The following is a 13,766-nucleotide window of genomic DNA, read 5'->3' as shown; positions in this document are numbered from 1 at the left end:
CCAAAATGCATGAGATCCAGTTTAATGCATATGGAAGTGATGTAAATCATAAGCTGTGGCCTTTGCAATCATTAGATCTCAAACCAACTGAGCACCTATAGGAGAATGCGGACCAATGTGTTAGACAACGCTCTGTTATCAAAGCACCAACTGTGATGTAGGTGACTTCGGATTGTAGTTTTTGAGACTTTCTGACCCCAAGATGCAACTAACTTCTGCAATTCTCCAGCTGTGATCCTTGGAGATTTTTTGTCCACTCGAACAATCCTCTTCACAGTGCGTTGAGACGATATAGACACACGTCCAATTCCAGGTTGATTCATAACATTTCCAGTTGACTGGAACTTCTTAATTATTGCCTTGATGGTGGAAATGGGCATTTTCAATGCTTGTGCTATTTTCTTATAGACACTTCCCATTTTGTGAAGCTCAACAACCTTTTGCCGTGCATCACAGCTATATTCCTTGGTCTTACTCAATGTTATGAATGACTAAGGGAATGTGAGGAATATGTGTACCTCATATTTATACCCCTGTGAAACAGGAAGTCATGGTTGAACAATTTCCTGTTTCTAGTCACCCATGTGTACTAAAAAATGTAAAATATCAATGGGAATATACTTCAAATATATTTTTCTCATATGAATTCATAGGAGTGCCAATAATTGTTGCACACCTATAGTTAACAAATATTATTTTTTGATAAACCTTTGTTGTGTTTGCAATTGTTTGATATCCATGAGAGCAGAGTATTTTTGTGATTTTTTTTTTAACAAAAGATCAAAAAGTTAAACAGTAAAGACAATAATTTTCACCACTGTAAAAGTATTAAAAATGATAGGTGTAGCTATATAGCAACAGCTGCAATGCTAGCTGTTAATAATAATAATAATTATAATTATTATTATTATTTAGATTTTTTTCGCAAATATTTATTTAATAATAACTCACTAAATAATTATAGGACTCAATATCTTTTTCACATTGGGGGAATATATGAATAAATAGATACAGTGCTGTGAATAAGTATCTGCCCCATCCTGATCTCATACTAAATTGTTTCAGAAATGAAAACAAAGGCAACCTGAGTAAACACAAAATACATTTTTTAGATCATAATGTTATTTATTGAAGCCAAACAGTTATCCCATACCAACTGGATCTGTGTGAAAAAAAGTATTTTCTATACTAATCTATGAAACTATATTCATAATGGGGTTCAGCAGGACTAGACACGACCAGGCCTGATTACTGCAAACCCTGTTCAATCAAATCAACACTTAAATAGAACTTTTTCCAGGTGTTGGATAACTTTTTTACTTCAGTGAAAAAACAAAATGGTAAAAAATGCATTGCGTGTTTACTCAGGTATTTAGTACGAGATATACACAAAAACAGAAGAACTCAAATACTTTTTCACAGCACTGTAGTACTGAAGCATTAACAGTGTAACATATGAAGTGAATATAGCCTTATTTACACAAGTTCTATGGGTTATGAGAAAGTGTCAGTGCAGTACTAGAGTGTTAAGCGGGGATGTGATACATTGTCCAGGATGAATAATAATTTGCTTAGTGTCCTCCTTTCCACAACCACCTTAAAACTGTCCAGGGGGCAGGACAGTCTTCTTTATCAGTTTGTTTTGCTTTCTTGCTTCTCTGGTTGTAATACTGCCTAGCTTCCCCCACCACCCAACACCACCCAACACCACCCAACACCACCCACCCCAGCATATTACCTCACATGCAACAACAGACTAGTAGAAGATCTCCATCTTGCTGCAAACATTAAAAGACCTGAGCTTTCTCTGAAAATAGAGTCTGCACATCACCTTCCTGTACATAGCTTCTGTGTTGACCTTTCAGTCCAGTGTGCTGTCGAGGTGGTCACCAAGATATTTGTAGGTTTCGACAAGCTCAAAATCCGGTCGCATGATTTTTATCGGTCTGGTTGTGGTCCTTTTCCTCCCGACGTCAACCACCATCTTCTTGGTCTTGGCCACACTGAGGAGTAGATGCTTCCTCTCACACCACTAAACAAAGTCGCTCTCCAGGTCCGTATACTTATCTTCCAGTCCATCCATGATGCACCTGACCATCACAGAGTCGTCACAGGTGACAGAGATCCGACTTGTACTTAAAGTCAGTGGTGTACAGCGTTTAGAGGAATGGGGTTAGCACAGTTCCCTGTGGTGCTCCGGAGCTGCGTGACCTGAGGTCTGTCTGACAGATCATCTGTGACCCAGGAGATCACGGAGGTGTTGACATGCATTCTACCCATCTTCTTGATTAGTGGCGTGGGGGAAGTGGTGGCTTGGTGGTTAAGGCTCTGGGTTACTGATCCCAATGTCAGGGGTTCAAGCCCCACTGTTGGGCCCTTGAGCAAAGTCCTTAACTCTCTCTGCTCCAGGGGGTGCTATATCATGGGCTCTAACCTGTGCTCTGACGCCAACTTCCTGACATGTTGAAGTATGCGAAGAAAAGAATTTCACTGTGCTCTAATGTATATATGATCATCAAAGACTCATTATCATTTTCGTTGGATGGTGTTGAAAGAAGAACAAGAAAAAAAAAAGATAATATATATATTTTTCATACACGCGAGGGCGCCAAAACCTCACTTTACTTCACTTCCAGATCCTTTTCTCGGAGCCCCTTTGAATCCTCTGAAAAGCGTGCCTTTGTAACGTCACGTGCCGCAAACGTGTACATTCACGCACGCAGTGTATGCACCATGTGCGTTTAAAACACGCATTTACACAGCCATTTTTTTTTAAACATGCAATTTCTGCATTTCCCACAGTACACCAGCAGCTGGCTGTCAGGCGCATGCGTACTAGCTTCTCCTCCGCGCTTTGAGGTTTCTGCGGACTCGCGCGCTGTTCATTCCGCATATATATATTTATAAAGTTGATAGGCAGAACGGGCGTGGCTGCGCTGAACCATAGGTTTATGAGGGCTTTTTTTCCCCCTCCCCTTTCTTCATCAGGTCACGTCTTTGCTGTCAACTGTTTAATGCGAGTGGATAGGATAGCTGGGAGGCAGAATTTCGCCTGAGTGAGGGTTGTTGTTTTTTTTAAAAATTTTTTTGGCGTTTTAACTGATTAGTGCGTTGGAGTGCACGCGCTCCAGTGTGCACGCTTTTACCACCTGAAAGTAACTGTCTCTGGGTTGAAGGCGTTAGGCGCGAGACCATTGACCTGTCGTGAAACCGCCTCGCGGTAACTTTGTGTCCAGAGCTTTGACTGCGTGCTGGTGTGTGGATTTCTAACGTCATCCGGTTGATGGAGCGTCGCAGGCCTTCTGTTTTACATTTCCCGAGTGCAACTTTTTGAATTCGTGACATATTTTGCGGTCATCCGTCGCGTGCGCCTTCTTCTCCATTTCCGTTCCGTTTCTGTTGAGCAAAAAAAAAAAAAAAACACGGTCGAATAACTGCGCGCGAGCCTGCAAGCTTTCTCGCGTCCCAGCTCGGTATACCGTGTGGGTTTGTTTTTGATTTTTTTTTTTTTTTGGTTTTGGCTTTTAAAAGCGCAGTTGTGCAGCGAGCCGGTAATTTACTCGGAGCCATGGGCTGTACGGTGAGCGCCGAGGACAAGGCGGCCGCCGAGAGGTCGAAAATGATCGACAAAAACCTCCGCGAAGATGGCGAGAAAGCAGCGCGAGAGGTGAAACTGCTTCTGCTCGGTAAGTCATGGCACACGACACTGTCTTTTTTTTTTGGGGTGGGGGGTCCTCAGTTACCATGAACACTTCCGGTGGGGAATTCACACCAACGGCATTCCATTAAAACTTAATGTACACTTACAGTGTTTATAAATCTAGCTAGACATGGACAGGCCTATACAGTTCACCCAACACTCATTCATCTTTAGTTATTAATGTCTGCTCTTCATATTCAATCTCACCAAACCACCTTTTCTGAAGAAAACCACTGAATTTTTTTGTGTGTGTAATCGATTTTTAACGTTAGCTCTTTTGTCCAAACTATCTAAAGGCTACAGGATGAAAAAGCCAACACACACTTATGAAGGGTTGACTCATGAAACAAGCCTTGTTTATTGTTTTAATACAAGACATGAGTCGACCTGGAACTACTACTAAGGCCTCCAATGTAGCTCTCATTACCAAGGGCACTGAGAAGTAGTACTGCATGAAAGAGAAGCACCCCTCCCTTCCTTCCTTTCTTTCTTTCAAACACACATGCTGTATGCATGTGACAGGAAACCCACAATGTTGGCATGTATGTGCCTAGCCGAACCTTGACTTTCATCTGATTGTCAGTGTTTGTGCAGAGTGCACATGGCTGGTCATGCCACCCTCAAATTCCATTTAAAAAAAACAAAACAAAAGCAAGGCAGAGAAAATATGACTAGATCAGGGGTTCTGAAACTTTTCCAGGGCAAGGCCTGCCAAATGGTATTAACATTTTGCAAGATGTCTTTAAAACACGTTAAAAATACAGACTTCTGTATATATCCCCCTTTTTAAATTTTGTATTAATAATGACATCTTTACATTACATTAGGAATTGATTGTATGTGGTTGTCTGATAAGAGAGAAAACACGCATTTATTTTTCACACCAAATTGTTGAGGCCCCCCGGGTGCCCCCTGGTGACCCCCAAGGGGGCTGCGGCCCCCCACTCTGAAAACCAGGACTAGATTATTATTATTTTTTGAAGAAGGTGTACCCTGAATATCTTCTGGAATCTCCCCTGTATGCTCGCCTGACAATAATTTACTTTTATGGTTGTACATGAGACTCTTATCATGTCAGTTTATTATTTTTTACCCTACCCAACTTTACAAAGTCATTGCCAAACCAGCTAGATGCTTGCTTTTCCAGCCTCCTGTTCTGTGCTGTTTTTCATACCTTGTCATTATATTCTGATCATGGACCATGCTGTGGTGACATGTTTTTCGCCAGACAGGAGGTGGTAAATGCTAAGAACCCTACCAAGGTCAGAAATAACTGGATGTGTAATCCCACAGTTCTCAGCTGAACCCGTGCAGAGCGTTAGCCTAAATGAATATTTAGCTGAACGCGAGTCTTCAAGATTCTTCAAGAATCCGTACGCTTCCTTAAATTGCCTCTGCTGTCTCTTACATGTTTCATTGGTGTGTTTGTGCTTATGTGGAGACTGTAAACTAGTTCAAGAGTGAAAACCCTGGTTATTTATTGACCTTCAGGTAGGTGTGGTCTTCAGATACGGAACATGGTTTTCAGCCCTGCAGCAGAGCCTCCATGAAAACCACAGAACATGACTCAATCATCTGCGCTGGCCAGACTGCAGTCTGTAAAATTGGGTGTACTGCAGTATGTAAAATTATACATCGGTGCACTCTCATTTCAACTTTTAGGTGGTTCCGTTGCCGGTGTTGGTGTGTAATTGCTATTGTAGCGTCCTGACGTTATTACAAGTGTGCGACTACAGAATGCTATGAATGAAAAAATGATAGCATCCTTCTGAGTAGCAGCTTCCTACATTTCAGAAGTGACTGAGCTGTAGATCAGACAGCCCAGAAGTAAATATCTTTTGTCCTTTAGACGAGCACAGAGAGGTTGGTGGACGACAAGAGTGGGACAAGCTGTGCAGTGGGAAAGGAGGTTCATTTCGATCACCTTTCCATATAATAAGAGAGATTGTGTCTTATCAGTAGACTGACTGATGCACCCTGATTGTATTGGTTTGGCCATATCTTTAATACCAATTCATGGTACCATGAACTTCGGCAAGCTGTGTGTATCAGTGTTTGTGTAATGTCAGGTGTTGTACATCTGGTGAGTTAAGTGTTAACACTTTACTGCATGGTGTTGCCATATGGCAGCAGTTAATTTATCTCCAATTATTTTATAGGCAATAATACAAAACTACTATTTTCCTCTGTAACTGGAAAAAGGGGGATTTAACTTTGACGTGTCAAAAGAAAATGAAATGTCAGATGACCAGGAAGTGCTGTTTGCACTTCCTTTTCTGCAGTCACATGGCATGGTGAAGGACATCCTTGGAAGGCTCTGAAAATGTGATTCATTTTTGTATATTTAGGCAAAACTACTTTAGAAAAAAAAATGTAAACACTATCTGAGAAGTTAACATTATTATTTTTTTGTCATTTAAACACGTTTATATATTGAGTATTTTGTTAAATGGTAAAATGTTATTGTTGCCATATGGCAACAACATGCGATAATGGAACCGTGATAAGTGCGTTAATGAATTGAGTCAGGACTACATAGCGGAAAAGACACTAGGCTTCCCTAATAGTATATGTACTTTTTTCACATTCGATTTAATGTTTCAAGAGAAGGAATGAAAGATTTAATATGCTTACTAGGTGGCAAGAAAACTCTGCCACTTATTATCTGGAAAATGCTGTAATTTAATTGTAATCTCATATTTTGTGGTATTTTTGACTATATGATACTTTCCATCATTGCACACTGTTGCCATATAGCAAAAAATGTACTAACCACTCCCCGCCAATTAAAAAAAATGTGATTCAAGTAACAAAAATCCATAAAACATATTTTTTTAACGTAAATGTATGATTTCATGCAGTAGAAGATTATGAAACCTCTAATGCAGACTGTACTGGATATGATGGATAACTCGGGTCATGGGTTCCATCTATAAAAGGCCATACTTGAACAGAAAATAAGATGTAACACTGTTTACTCCCAGCTTTATCAAAATCCTTGGCGTGCTATAGTTTAATCAAAAATGCTCATTTACTCACACGTGTAGCCCACTGCCTGCAATCGTAGATCATGCAAATGTCACTGACTCCCTGGTTGGTGTGGTGTAAGAAGGTTTGTGTAACTAAGGAGGAAAAAAAGTGGTGCAATTGTATAAGATTGCAACATCGAATCCCAAAGATGATGTAACTATCCATGCCCAGGAGTCCAAGAGAACATTACTGCCTTGGTGGAAAGGATGGCCAATAGACGGTTACAGGTTTCTTTCGAGTTTGGGTTCTCCTGCAAGGGCATTCAGTGGATTTAGCAATATGATTGCGTGAGTTCAAAAAGTTGCAGGTTGTATTGGGGAGAAAATTGTCCGTATATGTGTACTGTAGGTGTATTGCATTGTTTGGCAGCTGGTGGCAACCATTAATCATCATACAGTGATTTAGAGACTGGAAAATAACTTGTACTCTTGTTTGAGTATTAAGTGTTTTGTAAGAGTTCATTTTCATTTATTCTCAAGCCGGTATGAATTCCTGCCTTACTGCCCCAAGTTCTCGTGATAGGAAGCCGAACAAACGAATATTCTTCTGAGAGAGTCTGTAATAAAGGTTCTCTGTAATAAACTCGAGGTGCTTTGACTTGTATAATGTCATGCTGAAAGATCATGAAAAGCCCGCTTCATTAAAATGTCCTTTGCACTTGTCTTACACTTTCATGAGGTCATTCTGGTATGTTTAAAACGGATCTCGAAGTCGATTTGCCCCGTACCTTTGCTTGGCTGTGTATTGCGTAATGGATTGCAGCATCGAGTCTCTTTATGAGACAGCATTAGAATCTTCTTCGCACCCATGACTTGAGCATTTCCTCATGTTTATTTTGGAAATGACTCATTTTGAGTAAGGCAGTGCTAGGAATGTGCCATGTGCGGAATGTAAACATTTGAATATCTTTAGAGTTCAAGATTGGATATTCAGTTAACTGCTGTGAGAGGGGATATGGTATAATCGAGTATTAATAATAATAATAATAATAATAATAATAATAATAATATTTTTTCCACAGCGATTAAACGTCCGTCTTGTCGGTGGTGCACGTGATAGTTTGACAGATGAACCGAAATAGTAGTGAATTAATGGACAGAAATAATTCAACACGCAGCAAAAGCTGTACTGAATGTCAGCTCAGTATTTCAGCCTGCAGCCCTACTGTAGCAGTGCATACTCTAGCATCTGATCAAATGAAACTGCTGGAGTTTAAAAGGCTACACCACTTTGATATTTGTGAGCAAGTGGTTTGAAAATGTCACTGGATCAATGAACTTTGTGATCACGGTGGCAGTGTTTTTTTTTTTTTTTTTTTTTTTTTTTTTTTTTTTTCTCCTTTCTTTTTTTTTTAATTAATACAAAAAAAAAATCTGATCGTTGGTGTAGATACTCGCATGTTCTATTTATGACCTACAAATGAATGTGAGGGCAGCGCAGTGCAAAATGAAACATGTATTCCACTGCTTCTGGTGTACAATTGGCTCCTTTTGAAAGTAAAGTTTCAACGGAAATGTATCGACTATTATAGGAAATGTATTATCTCTCTCTCTTGTGCTGTAAACATGTCTACTCCCACTCACATGAGAGTAAAAAACCCACCCTCTCCTGAGACTTACTTAGTTAATCCTGATGCACACTATAACTGTGCTGCTCTCTGCATCAAAATACTACCGTTCATGGCTTTTTGGTCGCGTATTTTCTCAGTGGCGGAATAGCATACGACAAACCCAATTTAGTGATTTCAGTAGCTTATTCAAATCCCCAGGCGCATGTATACTCCGATACATAATGTATGTCCAAAGCACTGCATACTGCCAAAACAGACTCCTAAAGAAACTGAGATAATAGATATTACCTCTGATGGATCAGTCTGACCACAGGTGTGACTGCAAAATCAAGCAAACGCCACAATATTCGGAGGTGCTTGCGATTTTTCGAACCTAGTGCAGATTTTCCACAGGTTTGGGCCGAGACGCGTCATCACAACGCGCGTTCAGCCAAAGCACTCATCGATTCACTGGCGCTGAACACGAGTACAGCTTAAAGGTCTAATTTAACACCAAACATCACTGCAAAATAGTGTAGAAAACGATTTCATGCAATTACACATTTCGCCAGTTCAAGTAGTTTTCCTCAAAAAACTCCCAAAAGTTGAATCTCAAATTTTTTTCGGGCGGGGGGGGGGGGACACAGGAAAATCAAGCATTTTTGGCCACAACAATAAAATAAATAAATAAATAAAAAACCCCTCCTGTATGGACTGGGTAGATTTACTGTCTTAATAGTTTGACTGATTTGATCAAAATATATATTTCCGAAGATATAATCAATATCAAAGTAATGTCACGTGCTTATTAAACCCGTCAGTTATTGACCTTCATCCCTCCTCATGTCCCAGAGGCGCTGTTTTTATCCAGTCCAATAGCTGTTGTTAAGGTGGCCCCTAAAAACACAGACGAGGACAAGCAACCGAAGGAGGAAGCGGAGTTGCTAATAAGAGAGCAGTCCAAAATTTTGGCCTTTACTGGAGATCCTCTGGAGAAGTAGGTCATGGAGTGAATGTATGCGTGTCCCTGATAAAGTCGTGCAAGCCTTGTTTTTAGCTGTCTACAGAAACATGCCCACACATTGCTAAGCAAGTGTTGTTTCTCAAAACAGTCGATGTGTCAAGGTTATGACCCAGGACTGGAACAATTGCAGTGCTATTAGTGTGAAACAAGGCATGTTCTATTTCCTGCCAAACTAGTACCACAATATATTCCTGCTTAAAGGTGATTAAAGTCACCATTAGAGCTGGCCAGTATATTGATATCTCATCAATATCATGGATACATTATTTCACGATACATTTTTCTGTGCTATCCTAGCACCAAATATATTTTTATTTTCTTCCTTTCAGTGTTAAATCATTTTATTTAGACATGTTTTTTTTCATAGTCAGTTTTACAGTTTATTGATTTTTTTTTTTTTTAAAGAATGCAACACTGCTGTTTTGCTCTCAGTTTGTGATAAACCTAAACATTGTGGTCTATTGTAGGAAAGTCTTTATCATGATATGATATTTTTGTCATGTTGTCCATCCCTAGTCTCAAGTTACATTACTTAAAAATAAAAAGGGAGAAATAGCAGTTGGGTCGACTGAAATTTTATCTTTACTTCTTTTTTTATTTTTTGCCATGGGTACCAATTAGTGTACTCCTTTCTGCTCTAATGGAGTTTTTCTGTAGAGGCTGCACACACGTACACTGAGCAAACCATCAGCAGTATCGAGGCAGCTATAATTCTAAAGGGTGTGCATGTAAGCACTCTTGGAGTAGTTGTTTGAGCAATGTCTTACTCAAGCATTTTCAGCTTGAGGTCCTGTGGTTGCTCATAGACCTTCAGAAACCATTTCAGCTTCTGCGTGCTCCGAGAAGACGTACACACTGCAGTGCCACGAGCAGAGTCCTGACCCACACTACTGATTTTTCTTTCCATTTTTTTTTCTTTTCTTTTCTCTCTCTTCTCCTTCTTCTTCTTCTTCTTCTTCTTTAATGCTTCAGTGGAAAGGATGACCTTGAGACGTAGTTTCCGTACTATGTTCAGACGAAGCCCTTTACACTATAAACATGTGTCACCTGTTGCCGTTTGCCTGCTGTGCAACGTACGCTCAGTTATTCAAAAAGGAAAAGGGAGTTAATCAGGGTCTATACACGTGCAGCTCGTCTTGCATATGTTGCAGTATGATTGCACATATTCACATTTAAACTTCTGTTTTATCCCCTGGCTCACAGATTTATTAAAAAAAAAAAAAAATGACATAAGGAAGTCCCTCATTATAAATGTAGGTTTTTATTTGCAGATGATGACGTGAGGGATTCAGTGCCATCTGATATGCATGGCATTGAGGTGTAGTGGTGTTAATGGATACAACAGCACACGTTTATTGACGATGATTCTCCAAGTGCTGGAAACTTGTCACAATTTGGTTAGAAATTTGTTAGAAATTGTGGTGTAAATGGTTCAATTTTGCAGGAATTCAATAACAAAATATTTCAAATCAACTTGAGACCATTTATGTAAAAACTAACCCAGTTTCCTAAATAACTTGAGAGACCTTTAAAGGGTAGAGAGCTAAAATATGATTTCAGTTATCCACATGAGGACGGGTTCCCTTCTAAGTCTGGTTCCTCTCAAGGTTTCTTCCTCATATCATCTTAGGGAGTTTTTCGTCGCCACCGGCTCGCTCAGTCGGGATTAAACTACACACTTAAAATCTTTATCCTGTGTTTATATGTTTCTGTTAAGCTGCTTTGAGACAATGTCCATTGTTAAAAGCGCTATACAAGTAAAATTGAATTGACTTGAAAGTTAGTATTAAAGTCAAAGACAATGCTTGAATTGGTCAAATTGGCCCTTGTATTTCTTTTCATTTCATCATTTCAACTAATTGCAATAATAATAATAATACAAATGAAACTAAATGACCCAGGGGTAACAGCTCAGCGTTATAGCCATGCTATAACATGAAGTGTGAAGGTCAAAGTGGACAGCGGTCAAACGTTTGTTTCCTCCATCACAACAGCTGAGTGAGAACAAAATTGGCACTGTGGAAGAAGCCTGATTAAAAATAGCACCTGATCCTGTAACTTCTGAAGGTGTAACTGTTGGAAAGACTCATCAAGGTGACGACGCCTTTCCTCTCGGCTTTTGCTTACACACGGTCACGCTTCAGAAACGGTAGGTGCCAGATACAAAGTACACCAATTTGTGTTCTGCGATGACTTGAAAGCCTCATTTATACATTTATCTTAAATGAAGTTGTTGTGCCAAGACCTGTTTCGTGCCTGCTTCAGTTAATGTTAAGTTGCACAATCTTCTTTTTATATAACCGAAGGTTTGTAAAAGTCTCAAGGTCATGGGAAGTCCACAGCTTTTGGATGACCGCAGCACGTTTGGGGTGTAGAATAACACAAGGTGTAAACGTGCAGGAAGTGAGCAGTATTTATACAATCGTAGGATGTACACAGAAGTACATTTTTATCAATGCATGTACAACCCCGATTCCAAAAAAAGTCGGGACGCTATGTGAAATGTAAATAAAAACGGAAGCTCATAAACCCGTATGTTATTCAAAATAGAACATAGAAAACATTTCAAATGTTCAAACTGAGGAAACGTACCATTTTAAGGAAAAAAATAAGGTCATTTTGAATTTCATGGCTGCAACACGTCTCAAAAAAGTTGGGACGGGGCAACAAAAGGCTGGGTTTAAAATTTTTTTTTTTACTCAATTTAAACATTTGATATGTTTTCTATGTTCTGTTTTGAATAACATGGGCTTATGAGATGTGCAAATCATTGTATTGTTATTATTTATATTTTACACAGTGCCCCAACTTTTTTGGAATTGGGGTTGTAAAAGACTAAGTCTTGTGTTGCCTTGAGCATGCGATTTTGGTGTTCTTAACAGAAATGCACACAAAATCAAGAAAATGCCGCAGTATTTGGGGGAGCTTGCAATTTTTGTAAATTACTGTAGGTTTTCTGCAGATCTGGGCCAACACACATCATGTAATGCCATCACAACGTGTATTCAGCCAAAGCCCTTTTTGATTCACGTGCCTTGAATGTGAGTACAGCTAAAAGGTCTCGTTTACCAGCAAACATCACTGTGAAAGACATTGCAAAACAATTCGGTGCAATTTCTCCAATTCAAGTAGTTTTGCACAAAAAAAGAACCCTCCAAGTTGCATCACAAAATTTGAAACAATCCGTAACAAAATCGAGCGTTTTTGGCCGCAACAATTACAAAAAAAACCTCTGAATTTCTGTACTAAATGATCCATGTCCAATAACGGTAATATTTTCTTGGCAACCACGAGTTGTGGTAGGCTAATCTGTGATTGGCTTGGTGTTCCTGTGTTGTGTGTGTGTGTGTGTGTGTGTGTGTGTGTGTGTGTGTGCTTTCTCAACACCTGTGTACGTGTGTTACATCAGTCTTGGCAAATAGGAACTCTGTTTGTATTGTGTAGGTCCAAAGGTTAGTTTGGTCTTTTGTGCCTGATGTAACCCCCGTAAAATAGTTGTCTTGTTTGTACGCCTGTTTTCATAGTTCATAATGTTAATAACGTTGCACATGTGTCCTCAAACCTGGCTGAAAGTGGTGAAACCAACCTCTTTAAAGTGTCAGCACTGGATAAGAGAGAGGGAGGAAATGAAACTGACTTGAAGAAATGAACGTCTGCTTTTTGTTTAAAAAGTTTAAAGAAGACGAGTATGTGTTTCCACAGAGCATTATGGGGCTCTGTTTGCCCTCTCCGAATCTTTTATTGATTTTCTCCTGTATAATTAATTCATAGGAGTGCCCTGAATTAAGCACCAAGCCAAATTAGTCCTCCAATGTTATCACGCTCATCATTTCCTTGATATCAGGTCAGTTAATTTGTCTAAGTCGTATTTTGTGACGCGCTGTAAAGGACAGATGCTGGCAGAAGTATTAGGTAATAGTTTTAGGCAACAGTTTCAAGTTGCCTTTGACACAATCCGCAGAACTCTGAAATTGCCATGATTGTATCATCGTGGTGTATCTGAAATGCCATAATGGGTTCTTTAAAAAAGAACCCATTGAACCAGGCTCTTTAGTATCATGTAGTAGCTTCAATGACTATCTAACCAGCTTTGTTTTAGATCAAATGTTTGTCTGGTGCGGGAACTTTTTTTTTTAACGTTGAGACATGCTCAGGTTTGAAACAGTCGAACCATAAGGCATGTCTGAGTCACGTGAGATCAGCTCATATCACTAACCAGCTCTAATGCGCATAAGTCTCAGCAGTGGAGGGACGAGTGGAGCTCTGTAGTACACTTAAAGGCATTTGATTAGAAATATAAATTTGCCATGTCCCCTAATTAACCCTACCTGACAGTTAGCGGTGTCGATAAAACCTCAACTTGAAGAGCTAAGCAGCAGTGTAAGTACCCACTCATTACAGTATAGCCTGTAGCCTGACTGTCTATACACTGACTGACTGCAGTACTTTTCCAGGGCTGTATA

General features: G+C 39.6%; 2 protein-coding genes across 2 annotated transcripts in view; both read left to right on the top strand.

Moving 5' to 3' along the window:
• Window positions 1–13,766, top strand: part of rbm5 (RNA binding motif protein 5) — a 111,640-nt gene that overhangs the window by 74,631 nt on the left and 23,243 nt on the right. The gene's annotated exons all lie outside the window — the stretch shown is intronic.
• Window positions 2,848–13,766, top strand: part of gnai2b (guanine nucleotide binding protein (G protein), alpha inhibiting activity polypeptide 2b) — a 54,511-nt gene continuing 43,592 nt past the window's right edge. The window contains exon 1 of the mRNA XM_053636364.1: window positions 2,848–3,686. Coding sequence (XP_053492339.1) covers window positions 3,569–3,686 — 118 coding nt within the window. The 5' untranslated portion in view covers window positions 2,848–3,568. The remainder of the gene's footprint in view (window positions 3,687–13,766) is intronic.

This window comes from Ictalurus furcatus, chromosome 11, assembly GCF_023375685.1.
Source record: "Ictalurus furcatus strain D&B chromosome 11, Billie_1.0, whole genome shotgun sequence".
In the NCBI taxonomy this organism is placed as follows: Eukaryota; Metazoa; Chordata; class Actinopteri; order Siluriformes; family Ictaluridae; genus Ictalurus; species Ictalurus furcatus.
This window is presented reverse-complemented; position numbering and strand designations above follow the sequence as displayed.